This window comes from Bos indicus, chromosome 4 (assembly GCF_029378745.1).
Source record: "Bos indicus isolate NIAB-ARS_2022 breed Sahiwal x Tharparkar chromosome 4, NIAB-ARS_B.indTharparkar_mat_pri_1.0, whole genome shotgun sequence".
Lineage (NCBI taxonomy): Eukaryota > Metazoa > Chordata > Mammalia > Artiodactyla > Bovidae > Bos > Bos indicus.
Window position 1 is genome coordinate 46606669 of NC_091763.1, and position 26733 is coordinate 46633401.

A 26733-nucleotide genomic window follows, 5' to 3' on the forward strand; every position below is an offset into this window, starting at 1 on the left:
ATTATCATCTACCTCTCAGGAGGAGTAAGTATAACCAATAGAAAGGACAGTATTTGTCAACACATCTTTCATCATCCAGTTGCTTAATTTGGCACAGTATATGAAATCTGTGTACGGGACAAAAAAGTAGACAGACTAAAAATGACTAAGATTGACAAGTAATATGTTTTACACTTTTAATTTCCATTTCCTTTTAAAAATAGCTACCTTAACATAGCTTTGCTTAGGGCTCAATCCTGATCATCTTAAAATTTTAAAAGAACTTAGGTCAGCTTTGCCCTCTTTGATCAGCAGACAAAATTCTACTTACGGTATTCACTAAAGAAACATCTGAGAAGAAACAGCTTTACATCATCTACCGCCTGACTGATAGTTTTAAACAGAAGACAAAGTCCCATAATGAATTATCAGTATTCACACTTCTTTAAAAGGACTGTTCTGAAGATTTAATCCCTCATAGTTTTATATTTGCCTACTACATAAGTATACAGAAGCCTTTCTGTAAACTCCATTAATCTCTAAAAAAGTAATGGGAGAAAACTGGAATTTAAGAAGTATCTCAATAGAAAAACAGTAGTTTATCCTGGTTAGCTAGCTATAGATGATCCAAGTACAGGAAGAAGCAAGTTAGTAAATCAGTTTTCACCTAGAAAGTTTATGTTTTTCTGAAGCTCCTATATCCACTTTTCCTCTGCCTTGGGGCAGTCCTAATTTCCAGCCAGCCAGCTTGTGAATCTGCTATAATCACATATGTGATCCACTGCTTGTCATTTTCCATGAAGACTTCACACAGACTAGAGAAAGGAAAAGATAGGACATTCAACTAAAATCACTGAGCTGGCTATAGTGTTTTGCATAACCAGTGATTCTCATTGAGCTTATATGCATTCATCATCATCAAGCCACCAAGAATATGCTAAAAACCAAAGTATACCTAATACCCTTGTATATTTCTAGAACAATTGCTTTTACATTTGTAAACTAGTAGGCTATTTTATAAGTGACAGATCCTAACAAAAGTAATAATAACCTAGACTGTTTTCTAACATGGGCCAAAACTGTATTAGACAAACTATTCAAGTGTGCTATAACCCTGATAAAAATTCTTACAGACTTAGGGAAGACATACATGTATTCCGTGGTTCTCGTGAGAATGGTTCCTGTGCACGTCATGGATGGCATCACTGGTCTACAGCCACTATCTTTCACAGAACCTACAAGGTAACCTGCAGCCTCATTAGAAAAATTTAGCATTCATATCACATAAATGAATGCGATCTTCCACCTCACAGCAATACGATCTAATGCTGACTCCGAAGAGAACTGCGTGTCTCATTCCTTCACAGTGAATAGTTTAAAAAAATAAAACTGACAATGCTCAAAATGTAATCAGCATGTTTTTGATGAAATATGAATGGAAAAGGTTCACAGAGATTCTAGGTACTGAATCTATAGTACAGCATGTTTTCTAGACCCTTGTCATACCCCTTACAAACAATGAATGTTTTCCTCATATTAAGCCTTGATGCATGTTCTACATTTCTTTCAACAGGAATGCTGATATTTCCTTTAATTCTGGTTATACTACATTAAAAGGATAGCAAATGTTTGTTTCTATCACTTCAAATACAGGCCAATGACCAAGGCAATGTCTGGGAAAAAAAAACCAAAACACTTTAATTTTTAAGACAACTGCAAGCACCTCAAACAATGGATTATTGTTACAACACTTGTTATCTTTTCACAATCTAGTTATTGCAAAGGCATATGGATAAATGTTAATGGACAAAGTCAAGAAAAACGAGGCACCTTGAGGAATGTAAAATTTAAAAAAAAAAACAACATTCAATCCACTGATTTCTAAAAGAGGCTAAATGTACCTCTATATATTACATTCTAAAATTGTATTGCCTACTATGGTTTGTGTCCTGGATTCTACAATTTTAAGGAAATGCTTAAACAAAATTGTGTGCAACCTGCAAAGGGAAAATCATTTTCTCAACTTCAATGCGTGGAAAGACAATGAAAAAGCTAGTAAAATTTGTTGTAGCCACACACAGAACTGTCTCTGGAATGAATGCAGTCCCTGTTTTCTCTGAGATGTTAGTATTCTTTCTTCCCATTGCACTGCAAGTTGTATATACCATACCTTGGTTCTAGACAGACATGAATAAGCTTTTCCAAAAAATATACGTGTATTTTTTCATCCCACACACTGAACATGTTTCTCATGTCCAATTTAATCTATGTAGAGTTTACCTTACAGTGCCTGGAGGAAGCAACAGCACGTGGTACTGGGCCACCACATTTTTAAAGGGAAATTGCTCTTTTTCCTTAAAAGTACTTTTAATAAAAAATATGCAAAAATACGAATGGGACCACTAAACTATGATGTGTATTTCAGAACGAGAAGCATGTCCTTTCTTTAAAGTGCCATACAGGGAATGACATAACCTAGAGCCAGTTGTTTAAAATCCAATGCAAAAGGACTGTCATGGAATGAAAAGTTTACACAACTCCTTGGAGCAGTTAAAAGTCCATTACATGCAACTTAGGCTACAAAGCACTCAAGACTGGGTAGCTTTTCTGAAATTTGAGTCCCCATCCCATATTTAATGTAAATTAACATTTACAGGGTGCATTTACATACACTATAGTACAGGAATGATGTCCCTTTGCCAGAAGATCAAATTGTACATTTCCTTGCTATTTCTTGGTTCCAACTTGATAATTTCTTAAGATTGTAAATTATATAGTACTCAGCTAAAATATTTCTTCATAAATAGTTACAAAACCTGCCAAAACACAAGGAGGAAAGTATTTTTCGTTCAAAAAAAAATGACATTTGAATGTCACACAACACAAGAAACAATGCTTAGAGACATGTTATTGTTTTCAGAAGAAAAGTGGGTCAGTAAACTACTAAGCTGAAGACAAGACTGCCCTTCCCCAGGATCACAGTGCACAAGAAGCGAAACGTCAAATGACAGTACCTCAAAGCAAAACAAAGGTCTGAGGATGAAGCCAGCTCACTTGTAATCCTGTTAAGAATGAGAGTCCCCCTTTAGGGCCAATGCACTGGACAACATGTGCCAGATCAGAATGGGTGAGTGCAGAATCTGCTAAGAATTCAACCAAGGATGCCGAAGGCATTCGCCTGCTGAAGCTCGTTTTTCTGGAACCATTTCTAGCATCGGGATCAGGAAATCTGTAAACTGTGCAGCATCTTCATGGGGCCAGCCATACTTCTCCACAAGTACATCAAAGAGGCTCCAGGGCTTCAGTTTGGTGATGTGCCGCAGCTCTCCTACAGGGAAGAACAGGCAACGTCAAGAAAGCTTCTCAAGTGCATTTCCCATTGTTGGTCCAGCTGAGTTCTTTACAATAAAGCAGATACTTACCTTTGCAACACTACACAACAAGGGCCAGCTTCCCCACTGAGGAAGCTCGGTGAATGTAAATGGGTTCATTTAAAGGGAAAATTCATCTGTATCAGTTCCAGGTTTCTTTAAATAAGTGGAGCACGCTGAGGACACTCAGAGTGTTTTCATTTGCTAAGATGGATCCAGGTACTCTTCAACTTGGGACTCTTTGCAATTTGCTTATTTGCTTAGAAAAAGCTTTAAGATACATGCTATTTTAAACTCCTTAAAATAGACTTTTTTTCCTGCAGGTTACCATGAAAAGAAAGGGGAATCTTTTTATCTGGAAGAGTGCTAATGAAGAGAACTTTGGGTGATGTATCAATACTTTATCTCTACTGTCCAATATGGTCGCTGCCAGCTCAACACAGCTACTGAGCACTCAGGATGGAGCTGGTGACTAAGGAACAGAAGTTTAATATTTAGTTTATATAGCTACAAGTAGCCACTGGCTACTGTTACTGGACAGCACAACTCTAGAGTCCACCCAAATCAAAATCCCACTGATCTCCACAAATCTGTTCTAAAATCTATCAGACATCAATTTATAAAAAGCCTTAAGTTATTCTTTTCAAAATTTTCTAACTGCAGTATGAAAAGTGCCAGTCATGAACAGCCCTCTTCATGTCAGAGTGACTGACATGCTAGTAAATGGTCTGAGAACTGTAATAGCCTTTTTCATAATAGGAAAAAAAAGTCATTTTAAGTCAAAAGGACAGGATGACTGTCATGAAGAATAACTCATTTTCCCTGTTGGAAATGTTCACAGGAGGTCCCACAGGACCTGCACACCGCGAGGCCACCTCCATGCCCTGGGGCCCAGGCTGCTGACAGGCACCTCACACACGGGCTGGGCCAGTTCCTCTCTCCGGGGATGCCCGCTGTGGCCTGAACAGAGCAGAGGGGCTAGCACACAAATCACGCCCAGAGGGTCAGTCCTGCGCTCACAAAGGTCTTCTCAGGAGGCCTGGTGTGTGACTCAGAGTAGATGCACACCCCTCCTCTTTCTTTAATCATAGATAAGGTAAAAGAATATCCCAAAAGACAGTATCACAATGTAAAATAACAAAAGGAAAAACCACTTGTAATTACCCCACGATGACTTCCTTTTGGCCTAGATGCTTTCAACCTACATTCTTATGAACTGGTCTGTCTACGGGGTTGTCATGATGTGCACACAGTTCTGAACAAAGAAATCACAAGACTATATCTCTGGGAAAGGGAGAGGGTGTAAGTAAGTTCCTGACTTCCACGTGAGGACAGGGCTCATAGCCAAGCATGGAGACCAAGAGGCAGCTGTCTGCCATCTGAGAGGAGCAAGTGTTTCCTCTCCTGGCAACAGACAGTCTCCACGAGAATAAGTGGGAGCAACCAATGAACGTTCACCCCTTTACCCAGAAACTCCTGTTGTAGGAATCCTACCTAAGGAAATAAACCCTGGCCCCCAAATATGCTCACTGCAAAATTATATTATATACTCACAAAATTCTAAGTGTTCAGTCATCAGAGAATTGTGGCCAAAAACACAGCCAGACCCAGTACATATACTTGGTGAATATTATTTAATATTACTCAGTAACATGGTGGAAACTGTATGGACACATGTTAAGTAGTAACAAAAGTCAAAACTACATTCTAGGGACTTCCCTGGCGGTTCGGTGGTTAAGACTCCACATTCCCAGTGCAGAGGGCATGGGTTCAAACCCTGATCAGGGAACTAAGTTCTGTATGTTGCCTGGCATGGCCAAAAAAACCAAAACTATGTTCTACAAATGATCCCAAAAGTAATTTTCAAAGAGCCATAAAGATGGAAAGCAGGCGCCCCCAGACATCAGCTTTGTTTAAGGTTGTTTCTTCCTCTTTCCGCATCCTCTCTAACGCAGCTCCCCTGATTCTGTAGTGACTGCTGATGTCACCGGGACAACGTTAGCACAAACTACGGAAGCACACACGCAACGTGGCAAAACCCACCCACGGGGGACACTATTCTGTGCCGAGTGGGGTAAGCGCTCTCCAGGTTTGCCAATAAGAGCAACTGCTGAGCACGAGCTGCTCAGAACTGGGAATCTACTCCTGAGGATGCTGTTCTCAGACTAAGCTCCATGAACAGGCATCCAAGTACACACAATCTTCCATGAAAGGAGAGCTGCTTCATCACGAGATGCCTTAAAATCTGCATAGTAACAGGAAAACCACACAAGGCAGGAAAGCTATACTATCAACTGATAAAGATGGTTCCAAAAGAAATCCTAGAATATCTGACACACTTCTGACCAGGTAAACCCATACAGAAAACTGTATGTACAAAGATACTGAATACATAACAATATTGCAATAATAAAACAGTGTGTTGCCTCTAAAATGAACAAATATGTAGATTAGAAGGTAGGTGGGAAAACGCTACAATGCCAAGAAACACAGGTAATGTACTCACCTCACCCTGTCATCATATGTACAACTTATGTTCAACTGCATAAGCAGCAGCAGCACTATCTTATACACAGTTGACAGAAGTTACTTAAAAACAAACCCTAAGCGCCCAAACTCACACAAATTCACACATGCAGTGGCCCTCCTGGTGGCTCAGGGGTAAAGAATCCACCTGCAATTCAGGAGACCCAGGAGACATGGGTTCAATCCCAGGGTCAGGAAGATCCCCTGGAGAAGGATATGGCAACCCACTCCAGGATGCTTGTCTGGAAAATCCCACAGACAGAGGAGGATGATGGGCTGCAGCCCACAGGATCACAAAGTCGAACACGACTGAGCACACACATTCCTAGAACTGCCAAGAAAAGGCTCCTTTGATAAGGGAGGGCCTCAAGTCCACTCATCAGCTCCAGTCTGACCCATAACACTCAAGAAACACAGCCACCCCCATTCCCATCACGTATAATACAAAACAAAAATAAAACTATCAGATAATAAAACATTTTTAAAATATTTTTTTACTATCTGTCCTACTGTACAAATAGCTTTTACACCTTGGCAATTTTTCCCCCTAGGAAAATATATCAAGATATGTTTTGTTGAAACAAATTGTGCCAATACCAAAACACTTGACTGTGACAGTCTTTACTTCTTAAACCGTTTCCAACCCTTTCTTGCTTAAAGAATGCCGAGTAACACGTACCTGTCCCTCGGCATCGAGCTCTCAGACACATGCAGGCCACCTGGGTGCCAGCAAGGCAGCGCTGCCTCTCAGGCTTCCTGACCTGCTCTGTGGGCAGAGCCTCCCGACACGTACACACGAGGAGACTGCCGGCAGCAGGCCTGAGGAGGGGTCCTCCCTCGGAGTAAAGGTTCGGGTCGGCCACTCCACATGCCAGCCCCTGGCTATGAGCTCTTGCTAAGGAAAAATATTAAGCACTTCTGTTCCTCTTCTCTGGAGTATTATTTTAGGTGACTTATGAAGGAAAATATATTATTTTGCCTATGAGGTTATAACATTCCAGAATTAAACACACAAGCATGTGAGGTTTTACACCACACACAGGGGACTATAAAACAAAATCCTGGTACTGTATTACTGGTAACTAAAAAAGAAACCATGATATAAAATAAATTAGGACAAATTTCAGTAGCATACACAGAGAAAGGAAACCTATCAGTAGATACAGGTACTAAGGAAGACAAAAAACTTAAAAATTCTGAATAATTTCCTACAAAGTACATGTAAGAAAAAAAAAAAAAAAAAACAAAGTACATGTAAGTAAATATTTGAGGTCAAATTCTAAATGAACCCTACCTCCCACACAAATAAAAATTAACTCAAATGGATCCTAGACCTAAGCAGAAGAGCTAGAGCCATATGTTTTTAGAAGAAAACAGAAAAATAAAATTTTCATGACCTTGAAGTAGATAAGGGTTTCTTAGATATTAGATTAAAATATCAAAAGCACAAGTAACAAAATTAAGAAACAGAAAACTGATACTCAAGTATCACATGCACATTCAAGAGAAATGAAAAATTATATCTACACAAAAACTTGTACATTAATGTTCACAGCAGCATTATTAATAGCCAAAAGGTGGGAACAACCCAAATGTCCATCAACTGGTGAACAGGAAAATCCGATGTGGTCTGCTGCTGCTGAAGTCACTTCAGTCGTGTTCGACTCTGTGCGACCCCATAGACGGCAGCCCACCAGGCTCCCCCGTCCCTGGGATTCTCCAGGCAAGAACACTGGAGTGCGTTGCCATTCCCTTCTCCAATGCATGAAAGTGAAAAGTGAAAGTGAAGTCGCTCAGTCGTGTCCGACTCTTAGCGACCCCATGGACTGCAGCCCACCAGGCTCCTCCGTCCATGGGATTTTCCAGGCAAGAGTACTGGAGTGGGGTGCCATTGCCTTCTCTGCCGAAGTGGTCTAGTTACACCAAAAAAAGGATGGAGCACTGATTAATGTTACCCATGGATGGACTTGGAAAGCATGAGAGTAAATGAAAGGAGCCATTACAAATATCAACATACTTTATGATTCCAACTATATGAAAAAATCCAGAATAGGCAAATTCATAGACAGAAAGGAGACCAGGACTGCCAGCGGCTGATGGTGGGGGGAGGGAGGGGGAGTGCTAACAGGCCCAGGGTTTCTTTTTGCGGTAATGAAAACGTTCTAAAATTAGACAACAGTAACATTTGCGTAACTGTGTGAATATACTAAAAATTACTGAAATGCAGACTTTGAAAGGGTGAATTGTATGGTATGTAGATTACATCTCAATAAAACTGATACTGAAAAACTGGCACAAAGCTTACCAAAAAATTAAAAAAGAATTCCAAGGCTGTTTAAGGATGCGGTAAAAACAACTCACTACTGAAGAGCTCAGAATAAATGACAGGAATCAATGGGATGAGCTATGACAGAATTTACCTGAACATGCTGTAGCAACTTCATTGCCATTTTTTTTTTAAACCACATGCTCAAATTGAAGTAGTTAAACAGTGACTGAAACCTAGTCTCGGCCGTGTCTGGCTATCTTCCTCGCGCCCTTGCTATGTGCTACATCATACAGATGACCTCTGACATCCTCACACCAACTCCTGCCGCAACTCTCGCAGCGGGGCTCTGTCACACAGCCTCCCTGCGGGGACCTGTGGGATGACAGGCATCACCAGGACTGGCCCAGCGCAGGGACCGTTCCCACCCTGCTTCCAGCTCACAAAGGCCACCTACAGCAAAGACTAGGACTCCAGTGAAGACTTCAAATGCACCCACCGTAGACAGAACCCCACTTCCTCTGGCAGCCCCAGCCCCTGCTCACATGGAGCTCAGGTCCTGAGAGAGTTTATCACAGAGAGGAAAAACCAGACTTCTTATAACACAGAATTAATGCTCCCGATAAAATCAGAGTTAAAGCAGTTTATGTTTCAAAGGCTTTAAGACTCACAAGTATGAAGACACTTTATTCTGGTTATTTGCAGAATCAAGTGCCCACTGAGCTCAGCCGAGCCGACACGCGCCTGCAGGCCCATCTCAGCATCTGGCACCCGCAGGACAGAGCAGGGCCTCGACTGATGCCTCGTCCTTCCTCCCCAGTGTTGCCAGGCCGGGCGGCCCTCAAGTTTACAAACCACTGTAAGCCTACCTGGGCTACCTCCTGTCTTCACTGCGTATGCCTCATGGAAATGCTATGATCAATAAGGTTTTAAACTTGAAATCAAGCAGATCACATGGGGCAGCGCCCAGCCAGTGCAGGCCAAACAGCATACAGGAGCTTTTCTCTTCACAGAAATAAGAGAATGTGATGATTTTTAGGTAATTCTGGAGGTAAGTTAAAAATCAACCTAAAAACTTTCATCTGAACATTAAAAATCAAGAATAGTACCTCTACTAAAACCCAGCTCCTGAGAATTTCCTAGCAGTCCAGTGGTTGGTACCCTACACTCTCACTGCCGGGGCCCAGCCTCTACCCCTGGTCATGGAACTAAGATCCCACAAGCGGAGAGATGCAGCCAGAGGAAAAAACAAAAAAAGACTGAAAACCCAGCTCCTGAGTTTCACCCTCTCCTGCACTTTTCTCCTCCTCCTACTGGACATCACTTACCCTGAGGTTGCCTGCAAATGTAGTCCTTTGACTACACATGAGTTTCTTGCATGCTCTGAAATTTCCCACTGTACCTACGAGGTCTCTGGTCTGACACGTACTATCAGTCACATATATTACAACACACTCAACATCCTCATCTAGAATCAAGCAGCTTTTTCTTTTTAAAGATAACCATCTCCTCTGATATTTCCATCCTCAATACAGCAACTTTTACTAAAATGATGGCGCCACCTGTTTGGCAGAACAACGAGGTGTGCTCCTGACTGGACTGTTTTTCTCGCCACCACTTTCCTAGGTTCGTGTCTTAGTCCATTTGCTGCTTACAGCAACAAACTGACTTCTCACCGTCCTCAAGGCAGGCGCCAGTGTGGGCGGGTGAGGGCCCTCTTCCAGGGCAGAGACTGTGTCCTCTGGTGGCGGAGGGGCCAGCGAGCTCTCCAGGTATCTCCATAAGGTGCTACACCACTCATAACTTGATGCGTCTTCTAACAGCCCTGCTCCTAACACTGTCACCTTTAGGGGTCAGGCACAGGTTTGGAGGAACCCATACTGACACCCAGACCAATGCAAGCCAGCAGGGGGACAAGATCCACAGAGGCGCTCACTTCTGCTGGGCCACACCTTGACACACAAACCAAGATGGCTTTTCTTATATATCTTTGAGGCTAGTCCCACACTCAAAGACCGGAAGATTAAATCCTAATATGGTGAGAACAGTAATAACATTTCTGGCCAAAAAAATGCACCTCAATTTCAAAATGCCTGACCAAGAAACAATTCAAACTATTAGCAGTTATTTTATCCTGAATTTTAAGCAAGATGATGCCACTTAGCTGCAACAGTTTTAGCCGTAAGGCACACAGCCCACTCCTCCTCCCCAGCGTCGGGTGGGGGTGAGATGTGCTTCCCGCCCAGGAGGACGGGGAGGACAGAGAGCGGGAGGCCGCTGCTCAGCCCTCTCGAGCCCCCTGCTTTCCAAAGAGGCGTAAGCAAAGGAATGGCAGTTTTCAATTTCACCTTTCTCTACCAGTTCTGGCACAAAGGTACTTGAGAAGAAATTTTAAATGGATCCATTTAAGATCCCATTATTTCTAGAACATATATACACTCCCCTTACTGGTGGAGGCATGCCAGCACACATTTTAACTACAGCCAAGGGACACGGTGAAATCAACTTCATGACAGACTCTCACTCATCATCATACTATTCCCATGAGTTCTGTGAAAGCCCCAAATCCCTCATGAGTTTCAGAGTTACTACAAATCAATAATAATCAGGAAAGAATGTAAGTCCCCATTGCCATTCATTATAGGGGATTTCCTACCTAATCATTCAAAGGAAGGAGAAAAGACTCTAGTTGCCAGAGTAACACAAGTCAGCTCCGGGTCAGTCTACCTCTACCGAGGACGCCAGATGCCCTTCAACTCTGCAGGCCACCTTCAAACATGCTCTTCAAACAAGAGCCCAGCCACACAATCTCCACAACACACACACATGACAATGTAACGATGGAGCGGCAAGGTCCACACGAGCACTTTATACTCCCCTCTGGGTGCGGGCAGTGCTCCCACTGTCCGAGGAGTAAGGGCACTACGGGAAGGCCGGTGTGAAAGCCAGGACCCTGGACAGAGCGCTCTGAGCCGGACTCAACCACGGGGCACATCAGGACCCCAGGGTCACTTACCAACACCTGTTGAAGGAGCCCCACAGGTGTGGTGAGGAGAGGGCTTCAGGCCCACCACTGGCTCTGTTGGGACTTGGCAGCTTTCACCCGCCTGTGCCTGGAGCTCAGATCAGAGGCAAAGCCCCAGAGGAGCAAGGGTCTCCAAGCAGGGTCTCCATGAGCAAACCTGTACACAGGCTGTGGGCAGAGGCACCTTCAAATCATTTGCCTCACTTCATTTTCTCACCACTCAAGGCCCCGCCCTTTGTCCCTCTTCAGCTTCTTCCCCACCACGCACAGTGCTGGTCCCTTGTCGCTACAGAGCCAAGCGCAGCAGCAGCACAACGAAAGGAAAAGCCCCTGTGCACCTTGCTGGCTGCTGGTCGTCAGCACAGCTGATGCCTGGGGCGGGGATGAGAGCCCTCCAGGGCCTTCCCCTGCCCCCTCTGGGGCGCCCGCAGGCCCACACTGCACAGCACATCAGGCTGCTGCTCTGGCCGCCCTCCCCTCACACCCACACCTGACGTGGGGGAAGGCTGTGGCTGGGGCAGGTCATCTCCCAGCCAAGTCCCCATGGGGCTCAGGCCATCTACAGGCTCTGAAAATGTTCTAAAATGTGGAAGGAGTCTACCTTGATTAAAATAAACACAATTCCCCAAGTCATGCCATCCCAGGCCAAAATAATCCAGAGCTTTCCTTTGCTTCAACTATGTTCAAATAACATTTTCTGGAAATCTCCTAGGAAACTGTCCACTCTCAGCAATACTGCTGTCCAGAAATTCACAATGTACACAGTGTCTTCCTGTTTATAATAATAAAGGCATCAGCTCTCAGCATACCCCGGGTTGCAGACACCCTCTCACACCTCCTTGGAGGGAGGGCACACCCCCAGAAGGGACCCCCAGTGGCCTGGGGGACAATGCGACACGCCATGCCCAGTCCGCTGCTGCGCTCCAGCCCCAGCTCTGCCACTGAATGTGCTGCCCTGAGTACAACCTGAGACCAAGTGAAAGTCTGTGTGTAGCGAGGGGACCTTTGTACCTGCTGGAGTGACCCAGACTCAAAGACAAGATTCTCAGAACCAAACTAATACATGTCTGAAGAACATTTTCCCCAATTTTTTCTCCTGTGATGAGATTTAAAAAAAGAAAAAATACTGCATCCAGTTAACATACTTCACACGTTACCCACTAGGTGGGCGCAATAAAGTTGAGAGTCTGGTCAATGCACTCAGAGTAAGTGGAGTAGGAAAACATCATCTTTGGCATGGTTAGCAACCAGGCCTCATGCAAAAACAGGGAAACGAAATTCAAAAGATAAGACAGGATTGGTTAGCTGGAAATCACCAAAGTGAATCATAAAGCATCACTACTATACAAGAATGCCTTATCTCACAGGAAAATAAGCCAAATTTGGAGAATCAATTTGACTTCAGCAGTACTTGCAAAAATTTCTAGAAACTCCATGTCCTGCCCACATCAACTTTAAAAAGTTCTTTTTTAAAGCAAATTGCACTCCACCCCTGCAAAGAAAAAAAAAAATCTATGCTGAAAAAACATGAATTAAGAGGGCTATCCATGCTCACATGAAAGACAATGGCACTGGGGAAAGGTTCTATAAAAATAAATTCCCTGGGGCTTTTGGGTGTTTTTAAAAATTGATCATTAACTAGGGACTATCCAGGGCAAAGAGCTGTGTTCTAGGCCATGCCAAGGGGTGATAAACAAGTATAATATTAAAATAAATCACCTACAGTACAGTGTGAGGTAAGGCCCAGGGAGAACAGGATCTGATGTCTAAGAATGTGAGGTACACAGGATGTCGCAGGCCCATTCCCCTACAGAACCAGCTCAGACCCATGAATTAGGATGCAGACGGACTGCCATTCAGTCCACTCTCTAGGGCTCTGCTCCACTGCAAAAGCACTCTGGCTCCAGGAACAACATGGAAAATGGAAAGGCAAGTATAGCTGGTTTCTAAAAATCGTTTAAACTCTTTTTATAAATACTTGAATACATGGGCTGGTGCTTAGCGTAAAGGAGAGGTGTGGAGAAGATCAAAGGAGTTTCGGAAGACTGTTCTCTCTCAAATTCTTATCCCACAAATATCGGATGATTATTTCTTGAGAGGTTTCTTCAGCAGAATCCCGCAGCTGTAAAAGTCCAGATCTGTATCCACTGCCCAATGTGAATGCACAATGTCTCCTTAGGGAGAGGATCATGCTGAAAATTAGTGTTACGTAAATACCGTTACCTTTTCTGGTGAAAAACTCCTTGGAATATTTCCCCAACATAGCGTATTTTCGAGGGACTTTCCCCAGCAGTTCAATGATCAATGCTATGTGATCTGCATTGGGAAACATTGCCAGCAAAACAGAAACACACGACAGTTTAATCAGTACACTGCATGCAGACACCGCTATCGCCCGCGCAGACAGAAACAGAGTGCCGCCCGCACAGAGCACAGGCTCTGTCTGAAGGCCCCTCGGAGGAGATGCACAGGGGGCCGCAGCCTGGGGCCAAATGCGGTCTCCTTCTCAACTTTGAGATCAGCACAAGAATTCTGCTGGGTTGCTTTGGGAATTTAAGAGAAATGCCTTTGTCACCATTAATGCTACCATCAGCAGCTGCTATTCCGTTTCTGTCTGCATCGTGGCGCTTTTCAAAAAGAAGAGGTACTACCTCTGCGATTGAAGAATTCCCGAGAATATTTTCCAGATAGAGCAAAGTGCCTTGGGATACTGCCTAGCAGCTCTATGATGTGGGCTATGTGGTCTATGGAGGAGAGAAAAAAAAGGATACGGGAATGGGAGGGGCAGAGGGAAGGATGGGATAAAAGAAGAGGGGGGGGAAATCGAAATTAGTAAAAAATCAGAAATAGATTCAAATCAACAATGTCTGCAGCACATCCATGCAGAGGCTTCTGGGATGGCAGGCCTCAGGACTGGAGTGTTAACAGCCAGTTAATCAGCTGACCTGAGGCCAGCTCACCCCAGGTCACCCCAGCATTGCAAGCAAGTAAGCATGGAGATGGGCAGGTTTGCAGATGGAATTCAAGCCAGAATTCCGTCGTTTTAAATTCAGCCCCCGACAGGACAGAGAAATGGGCAGCAGATCAGTGGACATAAGGACCACGGAAAGGCCTCGGGTTTGTCCGGCCTGTCCTCTCCCAGCCTGCGAGGGGGCGGGCTGAGGCCACAAGCTCCCCGCAGGGTCACCTGTGCCGGGAGGCTCTGCCCAGTCACTGTGACTGAGGGGGCTTCAAGCTCTAAGGGAAAGCATCTGAATCTGGTGTTTGAAAACCAAACACAGTTCTATTTTTGTGCAAAAACACAATGTTCTCCAGAAGGCCCGGACTCTCTGTAGACCCATACTGAGGTATTCAGCAGGCAACAATACTTACCTTCATCTCTGGAATAGTCTTCCCCAGAATGTGGTTCAAACAAATAATCTCCCGTTGCCAGCTCAAATGCCTAGGATACAACAGATGACATGCTAAGCGCTTCAGAGACTGGGTCCAAGCCAGCAATATTTTCTGGTACAAGAGACCTACATTTTATGAGGATCTGAATCAAACCAGAGTCTTCCTTTAAAGGCTCAACATCAGGCTATTTTTCTTCTTCCCAAAAGTTCAAAGAAGCTTCAGAAACATTCTTATATATTTCCGAAGAAGCAGCTGTGTGCGGGCCTAGCCGGAACACTCCAGGCACCAGGGCTGTCTGACCCAGAGCCTGCCCGCAACCTGCAGGCTGGCCTGGGCCTGGACCGAGGATGTTGCCACCCTCCTGAAGGAAGATCTTTGTGCCTTGGTGACTGGGGGCTCCTTTCAACAACTCTCACCACTTCATTCATTTCTGATTCAACCAAAGGAAATTTCTAGAACCAAAGAAACCCCTCTTGCTGTCACCCTGGGCCAGGAGGTGCTAGATCATTGTATAGGCCGATTGTGGATGGCAAGGAGAGCTTCCTGGTTACAGGATCAGCCCCCGAGGGTACAGGTTAGGGTGCTGGTGAGGTGACAGGAGAGGTATTTATTTCCATTTCTGCCCATGAGTCTATATCTTTTATTTATAAAATTGTCTAAGGACCATGAGTTTAATTTGCTAACAGTAAATAAAGATGACAACTGCTACTGCTCTATTGATCAAATATCATGTTTTCTAAAAAAATATGCTTTAAATAAGAATTTAAACAAATTAAAAGAATTCTTTTTAAAAAGAACAAGCCAAACCCCACTTCTGATCTCCCCCATACTTACTTCTCTTGTATATTAGAGTGCGCTGTTGTGGAGGCCCTCAGGGGCCCGTCCCTGCTTCACCGATGCCCAGGGATCAGTGGCTGCTGCACTGCCCACTCCCTCTCCAGACCCGGCCGAACTGGCCCACCCTCTCCCCTTCGTTGATGATCGCCAACGTGCAACGAGGGCACCCACGAGGGAAGGCTCATCTGCCTGGGGTGGGGTCCCGCACAAACCAAGGCAAGTGCACTTAGCCCAGGACCACATCTCTTCCTCTTGCATTATTATTTTTTTTTAAAGAAAGGAGGGAAGTAGGATGACAAGCCTCTTGCCAGCTACCCTGCAGTGAGCACTAGTTCATGAACTCAGGATCCCTGCCCTGAACCAGACCTGGGTCTGAGCTGAACCCAGATGTGCCAGGTCTTGGTATGGAGCAAGGGGGCAGGCACCCAGAAAACAATAAGGACACTCCTGGCAATCCCAGATCAGGGTGAAAAACCTCATGCCTGGCCACAGGTCCAAGGGCAACAGGTGGATCACACACTAAATGTCCAGAAGCGTCTTTCTCGCCGGGGACACAAGCCAAGAGAAAAGGGTAAAAGCCCAATGCAGTCAGAAGACTCCGGCAGTTGAGGGATGGATCCATGGAAAGCATCAACTGCTCTTTACCATCCTTGGTTTCGCCTCATTCCTCTAATTGATTTCTAAAACCATTCCAATCTGGTTGTATGCATTTCTGTCAGCCTAACACTAAGCTACATCAGCTCAGCATTTTGTAAAGATGGCCATTTTGATTAGCATCCATGTATTTCCAAGGAAATACAACTTGAAGAAGCCTGTCAATGAAATGGTAAGGAAGAGGCAAGATGAAGGCTCCCCAACAAGTTATCAGGTCCTGATTCTCTGAATCATGACTAGACTTTCTTTTTTTCTGCATGTTGTCGTTCTCTTTTATTATGTATCAAATTGTCTCCAATGTAAGTTACAACCTGATTAAACTCAATACTTCTTTCTAAAATCAATTTAAAGACACACACAAAAAATCTCTTTGTATACAATATTTTTTGTCCAGAGTCTAGTAAATATAGTATCTTTCATTGCAGGATTTATGCTTAAAAGATTTTAACAAATAGGACGTTGACAACAGGATAAACGTGCACCATAATGAAACATTAGCCTCTGTACTTTGCCACAGGTTTCAACTCTCTGAGTTACTCTCAATATAACCTTTATTGTTACTGTCCATGTTTAATACTGGAGAACTCTGGGTTCCTCCCTCGGTACTTGGCCCAGTACCCTCAGATGGCTTTCCCCTGGAAGAGCATTTGCCTTTAGGCTCTGGGGAGACCAGGTACCCCTTTCCTGAAATGCTATCGCATAGCAAAGCACTCCATTCTGAATACATAAGGTCACGAATTCCTTCCATGATGTGAACACTCCTGAGCAGTTTGGTGAAACGTGTCAAGACTGGCACGTTTTCTTGTCTTTATGGCACTGACTGGGGGTCACCATGGAGCCCTATTCAAGGATTCTGACACACAAATGCAGAACCACCAATGTCAGGATCCACACCAAATTTTTAGATCATGCACACTTACATCTGAAGGAGTGCTAAAGCTCAAGAAAAGAACAAGAGAGTCAGCCACTGACATATCCCAGCTATCCCACCTCACCCTGTCCAGCTGCAAGAGCACTCTGCCCTGCCAGTGGCAAACGCACTAGCCAGTGAACACGGGCACCAGCCACCACTCTTCCCTCCACTGGAGTCTCTAAGACGTAATGCCATTGACAACAAAGAACCCTGGGTTTTACCACTAAGAGCAATCCAGAGCTTTATTACAGCTTGGTGTCACGAATTTAATACACTGCTATGTATTTAAACTTTAACAGAAGTGGGGTGGGTGACGACTGCCTCACTTTCACCAGTTTCTCTACGGAGAACAAGACTGGACCTCTCAGTCATGACCTCCAGGGACGAATGGGATGGGAATGAAGGCTTGCCCCACTCCCAGAAAATCACCCCTAATTATAAGGAACTGTATAAGCAGCTCTAGAAGCACTGAGGGACTTCACTTCTTGGGAAGGGAGGAGGCAGAAGGGGACGGAGAGAGTGCTTTGTCTTAGGAGTTTGAGCGTGACACTGACGCCCGGGTTCCCAGTGATTACAGGGGCTGGAAGGACAGGGGCCGGTGTGGAGGCGTACACTCATCTCACGGAGAGCAAGACAGATAATCTGGTAAAAACTGTACTGGCAGCTCCAGCATTATGCTACTGCATCTGTGATCTTGTCCTATTTTTCCTGGTTATATCACCAAAATTTAACACCCAAAATTAGAAGTACAAGATTTCAGAGTTGAAAGAGTTTTCAGAGTGTAATTCAGGACAACCCACATATGGCCCCTTCTGTGTAGCTGAAGACAAGTAAGGCCTGACCTCACATGTCCGGAAACAGAACACTGCTCCCCCGCAGTTCCAACTGGTGGAAGTGCCCTCCCTCTCCTGACCTGGCCTCTGCCTCCCACTGCCTCCCAGCCCTTCCACCCCATCCTGCCCCTGGACTCCTGCAGAGGGAGCCTGATTTCTTCCTACATTCAAAGGAGCCATGACACACACACCAGCTCTTCTAACCATTTGTCTCCATACCCAGCACAGCAAGGACTCAGTTTTTTATACTTATTGAGAAATGTAATTTTAAAATTATTCTCTGGCATTACCCATCAGAGAACAGAAAGGCATACTTTCTGTTCTAGACCTCTTTGGCCATACTGGTTGCAAATTTGAAAGACAGAGTTTCTTTTTTCATAGTTTTAGCATCAAAGGACACACACACAAGGAGCGCTGCAGTAACCTTTAAATCACAGACAGTTGTATTTATTCTGCACTCTTTTTTTCTTTTTTTTTTAGTGAGAAGACAAGTACCAAGGTTTACACACATGCTCTCTCACTTTAAACAGAAAAGAAGAATTTGGGGGGGAGGGCGGGGGAGACGATACAAGAAAATCATGAAACACCACCTGAGGCAACAGATACATCCATGTTTCCAACAAAAGACCACCAAGCTCAGCTCACTAAGAGAAATTGGCCAGGAAACAGGACCAAGAAAGAAACTGAAACTGGCTTATAGACAAGGGACTATTCATGCTCATTGGTTCACAGGTAAGGAGAGAGTGAGAAGAGACACTGGCAGAACTTGGGAGAGTTTAGACACAACCAGACTTTTGATGCACACAAGTGGCAGCAAAAAGGCTCTGCTATCTCTCTATGTATCTATATACACAGGAAAATCTGAGGAAAACCATCTCCAAGCTGCCTGTGGGACCAGACTCACTCAAACAGCATACGCAGCTGCTGGTACCTCCGACGAGGCTAGACGGCCTAGAGCCGTAAGCCAGAACGGTTTCTAGACTGTACTTAACAGGAGAGAGCGTAAACAGTGGTATGTGGGGAGAGCCTCTCCTCTCCAGTAACACGTCTGTCAGACCTCCTCAAACCTTCCCCTAAATCACAGCTATTTCATCTTCCTCCCCAGCCTGAGTGAGGGAAACACAGGCTGTGTACAGCCCACAAGACTTCAAGAGCCAAGAGGAACTACGTGAAGTCCATCACCATGGCGGAGGTCTGTAGCTGGGGGCTATAGAGGGCCTTGCGAGGTTGTCTCTCACAAGCCCAAATCAAAACATACACCAGGACACGCCTGAGAATGATCCTGCCAACTCTAAACCTTGCCCGCCCACCCCTCCTTGGACAACCTCCTGTCAGAAGGCTTAGGCCATGGGCACTCGTAAGACTGGCCTACTGTGGGGACTAAAGGGATGAGCCTTTACATGGAGGAAAAGGGCACAGGCCGCTCTTACCATACATGCCGTACTCCAAATGTCAGCAGGCGTGCTGTAACCTGCTCCTATTAAAACCTCTATGGATCTATACTGACGCGTCTGGATGTCTTCTGTGAAGTGTTTATGCTGGAAGGGAACAGACTACATTACTGTGGAGGAACACAGACATTAAAAAAGAGAAAAAGCATCGTCTAATACATGATCACAACCAAAGAAAGAAAAAACACTTTACTTACCACCCAACAAGCATTTCCAAGGTCTGCAATTTTAACTCTAATCTTATCGGCATTCCGGGGGTCCAGGGGATTCACCAGCAGGTCGGCTGCCCGGGTTTTCGCTGGCATGAGTAAACAGCAGGACAGTTAGCGCCTGGGTTAAGTGGTTTGCATGTGTGTACACAATGCTTGCAGGGCACACTCCTTTTCTAGAAAAGTAGTGGCATGATCATTTAGGCCTGGAATCCTGTAAGTTGACCTCAACAAATTTAAGTTCTCAAATTCTCCATCTCAGGGAAATACTTCATAAGAGGGCAAGCTGCCCAGAGACCCCATGCACACTGACTTGCCCATTCTCCTTTCTCCCCCTCCTTCACCTCTGGGTCAGGCCACTCAGTTCCTGTAACTTTTAGCTGCTCCTCATTAGATCACGTCAGTTCCCTACTGGTTTCCGTCTAGCTCGGAAGTGTGATATTACTAAACTCGAGGGTAGAGAGAAGATTCCCCTGCAGGATGGAGAGGTGTATGTGTGCGTGCATGCATGTGGGGCGGAGAGGGGGCTGTGTGTGTGTGTAAGAGTTGGACCATAAAGAAGGCTGAGGGCCAAAGAATTGATGCTTTTGAACTGTGGTGCTGGAAAACACTCTTGAGAGTCCCTTGGACTGCAGGGAGATCCAACCAGTCAATCCTAAAGGAAATCAACCCTGAATATTCACTGGAAGGACTGATACTGAAGCTTCAATACTTTGGCCACCTGATGTGAAGAGCTGACTCATTAGAAAAGACTGATGATAGGAAACACTGAGGGCAGGAGAAGAAGAGGGTGACAGAGGTTGAGATGGTTGGATTTTATCACTGACTCAAGAGACATGAGTTTGAGCAAACTCTGGGAGACTGTGAAGGACAGGAAAGCCTGGCGTGCTGCAATCCATGAGATTGCAAGGGGTCAGACATGACTTAGCGACTGAACAACCATTTTTGGGCAGACCCTTGTATGAAGCTTGGCATCCCAGGCAGGCAGCAAGGCCAGGCGGCATGTACCATGAACAGGGCAGCGAGTGGGTGAGGCATCCAGGACCTGGGGCGCCCACAAAGCTTCCCAGGAGGGGCCAGAAAATGCGAGAGAACTCTGGGTGACATTTTAGCCCTCAAGACCTGTTCCTCGGACTGATGGATCAACCCGAGTCAGTCAGACTCGGGTGTTTTCCTTTTCTCTATCTGCCCTAGGCCCACATCCCTCTTTATGAAGAAGTTGTAACACCGTAAGGTCTCACCAAAGGCCAGGTATGAGCCAAGGAGAAGAAACACAGAAATCAGAAATGATAAGGGCGGCAGCACAGAGACCCACACAGACATGTGAGGTGTTCACACTGAACAGGGAATGGGCTGAGAAACTGAGTCCCAGAGAAAACAAAAATGCTGACCCAACAGACCGATGGCCAGCACCGGAAATGGCCAGATGAATCCCTCCTGTCACTAAATAAAGGAGAGTCAGAAGGCACAACAGTGGAATAAGAGCTTTGCAGAACTGGATTCAAATTTAATTTTCAACATCTACAAGTTACAAATGACTTAAACACCATGAGGCTCAGTTCTCAGTAAAGGAGGAAGAGAAAAGGACCATTCTCACGCCCCAAAACAAAAGCAGACCAAACACAGGAGAGCTAGGGGCTCCGCTCTACCTGCCCTCTGAGGCCAAGGCTTCTATTTAGGCCAGAGAGGGTCCAGCCAAGGATGAGAGGCCACGTGGTAGGCGCCACCACTCCAAACGTGAAGCACAGCTTCTACAGACTGCATTTCACTTTTGCAACCATCACAAAGTCAAACCATTGTTAATCCAGGCACGACCGGTACAGTTTCTTTGCATTTAATACTCCTGGCTTCTGAGCACCAAAGTCTCTTTGGGGACTGCTGTTAGCCTCCGGGTTTCTGTCTGTGCATAGTTACCCAGCACACAATGCCTTCCAAATGATACTCGGAAATCTACCTCAAAAATTTAACCATACTCAGAACACACAGGAGGTAAAAGAGAATCAGTTTGCATCTCTTTTCTCAGTGTGACAGTTTCCTGCTCTAAGTGTCTGTGAAAGGTTACCAGACTACAACACTCAAAAAGGCCCATTTAAATACAGGGACACACACACTCGCTACATAATCATAGAGATTTTGCTTTGCCCAAAAATCAGATCACCTCTCCTGATTCAGTCACTATTACGCAACTATATCATGGCTTATCCTTGCTCTCTGCTACTAAGGAGGGAATGAAAAGTGCAAAGAGAAAGGCAGGAAGAATTCGCTTTAGGAAGGGCTGGGGCTGTTAAGTCTCTGAGTGACACTGTATTCATGCCATCAAGTGAGCCTGGGTGCCAGCAAGATGCCGCCCAGCGGGGCCGCCATGATGAACAGCCACCGTCACTTATCTGCAAGGCACTGTGCAGGCCTTCACTGATACTTTAAGCTTAAAACAGCCTTACAAGGAAGGCATGAGTATTCTCTTTATATGCAGGAGATTTAATGCCAGCCCAAGGAAAGAGCAGAACTATAAGATTTAACACTCAAACCTTACCTCTCTGTTCACCAAGTATTTACGAGTCCCTTCCACGTGGTGAATGCCGTCCGGGCACCAGAAGAGCAAGGTTCTGCCACCACACCCTAATTAGGAAACTCACATGCTCGTTGAGAATATGGATGATAAAGTAAATAAAACGACTGATTCACATACTATGTCAAGTAACTCTATATGCTAAGAAGAAAAAAGCAGAGAACAGAGATGGATTACTGATGAGGGCATTCAGCCCAAGGGGTCTTTTCTGAGAAGGTGATGTTTGAGGTGAGGTCTGAACGCAGGGCAGCACAAAGGAGAGAGGCTCTGGGCAGACATGACAGCAAGTCCAAAGCGCAGAGAGGCAGAAATAAACTTGCGCCCTTGAGAAACTTCAGAAAGAAGACCGTGTGGGAGGAGCAGAACCAGCAGGGGAGACAGAGGTGGGTGGGGACGGTATCAGAAGGAGAGGTGCTAGGGATGGACTGTGCGGGACTGTCAGCTTTAGAGAATGACGTGGAAATATCTTGGAGATGGGGGGTGGGGGCATGCTTTAAAAAGCCCTCTCAGAACTGCTCTGCAGGAAACAATCTAGGAAGCAAGAGTGGGAAAGAGAAGAGCGTGGAGCTGTGGTCCAGCGTCCAGCCAAGCACTGCCGACGACACGGCCACCACGAGGTGAGGGCGACAGGACGTGTGCACTGCAAGCGCCACCCTGCCCCCAGGACTCTTTAATACTATATAATAGTAAAATATATATCCAGAATATTTTTTGTGTATATATATATATCCAGCAGCTAATAATCCAAGAGGAACCCTGCCTCCTCTTCCCAACCTTCAGTGGCTACACCATTACTCCAGGGAGAAGTTCACATTCTCTAGCCTGCCACATAAGGTGATCCTCAATCTTCTCATTCCAGCCCCAGCATTTCTTCTACTATTTCCTGATATATGCCCTCTGCTGCAACAACAAGGATCCACACAAACTGAGTGAAGGGTACTACTCCCACTTCCCGTTCTTCAGTGCCCCGTGGCCAACTGCCAGCCTCCAGGACAGGATCCTCCCAACAGGAAACAAAGCACCTCCGTGCAGAGGCTGTCCACAGTTCAACGACCAGGCTTTGAAAACCCAAACTGAGTGCCCCCAAACAAATGACTGGATGAACGAAAAGGTCAGCTTGGTAAGAGACTGGCACCAGAGGGAAAACCAGACCTGCTCTTTCTCCCAGAAGCATCAGCAAGCATGCCACGTTCACACAGACACTCGATATTAGGACTTAAAAATAAATAGGGAAGAGACCATGCTACACTTGAGATTACTAAACCTTTTTATGCTGTTTACTCCATCAACAAAAGATGTTTGAACATTCATTTCAATATATGCGTGTTTATAAAGCTTACATACTACTGTTCCTATACATTATGTACATTATAAAACATTTACAAGATCTTAATAGCAAAAACTACTCAGCAACAAGTCTGAATCCAGCCTGGGTCCTGCCCCAAGTAAGAACTTGGGACACGTGGTTCTAGAAGAGCGAGGAGGCACCTGGAGAACAATGCGATTGTGTCAAAAGGACCTAAGAAGCAACCTGAAGAGGCTGACAAAGGCCAAATTTGGGGTAATTCTGGCATTAAAAAAAAAAAAGCTGTAAATGATAACAACACACAATTGGATGTGTTAATTGAAAGAAAAAAGAATCAGTGAGTCCGTACCACAGAGGAATACGGGAGGTATGTCAGGGAGGGGGTGATTCGGGAAAGAGCATGAAAGCCTCGCACCTTCCCCAGACACCATGCCCTGCGCATCCCTTCCATCCGGTTGTTGCTTACATCCTTTCTTCATCAACAGACCATCCAGCAGCTAGCTGACTGTTTTCCTGAGTTCCGTGAGCTGCTCTAACAAATTAATCTAACCCCAGGACAGCATCATGGAAACCTCCAATTCAGAACTTACCAGAAGCAGAGATGATGACTTGGGACTTGTGACGGGTTGGGGGTGGGAGATTGATACAGTCTGATGAAACTGAGCCCTAGACCCTGGCATGTGACACTATCTCCAGGCAGTGTCAAACTTCACTTAAACTGCGAGACACTGAGCCGGCGCTGGAGAGCTATTTAGCGTAGGAAAGCCCCTACACATACACTTGGTACCTGAAGTGTCAGCAGTAGTACGGGAATAGAATGAGGGTCAAGGAGAATAAGAGGTGAGTTTTTCCTTAGATGAAGCCACATTGCTTGTGAAAGCATTTCAAGCAGTTTTAAACCTGGTCAGAGTAAAGGTAGACAGGAGAATACGTCTATCCAAGTTACAGGAAAAACCACACCCTTAGGATGACTAGCTGTGGCCAGTGAGTAACAGAGGACTCTGCAGGTCTCTGGGGCTGCAGAACATCCTGAGCTATTTGCAGGACTGGCTCATCAACGGACTCGCCATGTGTTAACATTCTTGTCAGCAGAGGGAGCAGAGGAGGTTTCTGAGCTTTTCCTCTGTGGGCCAGAGTGCAAGCCAACTGTGACACAGTTTGCCTCCTGAAGTCCCCCAGCACACTACAGGCAGAGATATGTCATGTGGCATCTACCCTCAAAATCAGGGTTTGATATACACCATCACCACATTTAAACCTACGTCACTTCCTTTAAAATTTTAACAGCAGAGTGGTGTAATCAAGAACAGCTATCAAAATAAAGATATTTTTTCCTCAATACAGATAGAGAGCAGGCACATCTTCCCTTGACTAGAAATGAAGCAGAACAAAAAAAAAACAAAAACTAAACATAGCATTTTTATCAGATGGAAGTACACTATAGAAAGCTACAGGGCAAAATGCTAGACTTGGAAAACTTTTGCAAAGGTATCATCACTAAGACAGAAGAAGGAAAAAAAAACTCAGAAATGGGATCTGATATGCAGAGGGCAAGAGAAATCCTAGTGGCCCAGGATATTTTTAAAATTATACTAACTTACTCACGGTTACAAAAGTAATAAAATAAAAGTGCTTACTGCATACACACATGGCTATACCTCCTCCAGGCAATCCCCTTCCCAGTATCTGTCAGGGGCATGACACTCAGGGACTGAAAGCAGAGCTCATGGGAAGGAACACTTACTTTTTGGCAAATCCCCAGTGCTGGAGGCTGAAACTGTCCTGCTTCTGTCATGGGATGGACTGCTTTCCTCATGTTCAGTAAGGGGGGATCCCTCAGAAAGTGCAGAGCCACAAGCCACAGGTTCTAAAGGCCCAGAGAACAATGATGTGGAAAATTCTGGAAACTGTGACTCGGGAATTTTATGTCGTCCATTTGGCAATTCACCATTGAATTGTTCATAGGAGCTGCTATACGTGTAATCGCTTTCTGCATTTGGCTCATCGAGGTTACATTCCTCGGGATTTGGGCAATCTTCCTCATCGTCGTCTTCATCATCCAGCTGTTGCTCCAGTAAGAAGGGGCCGTTCTCAATATGGCCGTTAGTTTTTGGTGATTCTATCCAGGTAGGGTCTATGTTCGCGAGCTCCTGTTCAACATCGTCTTCATCTTTCTCAGTGTTTTCTTTCTCAGTGTCTTCTTTCTCCTCCTGGTCCTCAGCTTCACCTTACGAAGTGGAAGGGTGAGAATTAGAGCTTGTCACTCTCCTGAACAGAGTGCACTAGGCATCTATCCTCTCCAACAAGACACACGGTTGAGCATGCTAATTGCACTTGCTACACAGCAAACACCTCTGGGCTCTCGAGGTAAATCTCCAGGTTCTCTAAATCTTATTTTTCGTTTACTAAATAACTAGCCTCCTCTTATTAGAAAAAGTTAGCTCTTAGAGAAAATGAGCATAAACAGAGCTGTATTTCCATTTTCTACCCTCTCCTATATAATCTTCAGAGATTGTCTAAGGGTACATTACTGTTAAGTCAAAGCTTAATTACAAATGAAGGACAATCATTAACATGATAAAGACATGGTGCTTCTCAGACACTTTCCATTAAAAAACAAAAACTATTTTGAAACCTATTTCTGGTGCATATTTTACAAAGCAAGTATCAGACAGCTCCTACATTCTCCAGGGAAGACTTGGAATCACCCTCAGGTCTGAAACACAGCAGCGCCAAGTCGCCCTGCGTGAGGCCCTGGGGTGCAGCCCGCTCTCCAGCGTTCACTGACCATTGTTATTTGCAGTCTCTCCCTCGGCCACCTCCTCCAGTCCTGCTGTTTTTAGCTTCACCTCTGGGTGGTATTCATCATCTTGCTCATTGGAAGGTACAACTGACGTGACGTTTTCCTCTATTATTTTTCTTTCAGCTTCTCGCTCCAATTCTTCTATTTCCTGCAAGCGCTTTTCCAGTAACTCAGCCTGCCTTTTCTGCTTCTTTTTCATTTTTTTCTTTTTGTTTTTAGATATTTTTCCTATCTACAACATGTTAAGAAAATAGCACAGGTCAGTTTGCTTCTTTTTAAAGCACTATGCAGCAGCGTCTAAGTGCTGGCAACATGGCAAATACCAACACAGTCTGTTTTCTCAGGTCTATTCAATTAAAATCACATGCCCAGACATGAGATCCACAATATGGTTAGCGTTGCAGCAAAGCCAGAAAAAAAAGAAACCAGTGCTGATATCAAGTAGCGGGACTACTACCAGCTCCTGCCAATGGAGAGATACAGCTTAAATCCAGCAAGCCTTTTCCCTTTAAATTCTAAGAACTAAATATGCTGAGGCATTCCTGCCTTTAGACAAGAAGCGACTCTTACAAGTTTCATTTGCTGCTGCCTGTCTACA

At 44.9% G+C, this 26733-nt stretch overlaps 1 protein-coding gene across 16 annotated transcripts in view; it reads right to left on the reverse strand.

The window, feature by feature from the left end:
* Positions 1-162: 162 nt before the first annotated feature.
* SRPK2 (SRSF protein kinase 2) overlaps positions 163-26733 on the reverse strand; it is a 249317-nt gene continuing 222746 nt past the window's right edge. For 10 of the 16 annotated variants that reach the window (XM_070787240.1, XM_019958650.2, XM_070787233.1 and 7 more), the window contains 8 exons: positions 26121-26367; positions 25077-25559; positions 19446-19546; positions 19228-19335; positions 14540-14609; positions 13819-13911; positions 13391-13483; positions 163-3307 (listed from right to left, as the gene is read on the reverse strand). In XM_070787240.1, coding sequence (XP_070643341.1) covers positions 3123-3307; positions 13391-13483; positions 13819-13911; positions 14540-14609; positions 19228-19335; positions 19446-19546; positions 25077-25559; positions 26121-26367 — 1380 coding nt within the window. In that variant the 3' untranslated portion in view covers positions 163-3122. The remainder of the gene's footprint in view (positions 3308-13390; positions 13484-13818; positions 13912-14539; positions 14610-19227; positions 19336-19445; positions 19547-25076; positions 25560-26120; positions 26368-26733) is intronic. The other 6 variants (XM_070787239.1, XM_070787242.1, XM_070787244.1 and 3 more) reach the window with 3 other exon arrangements.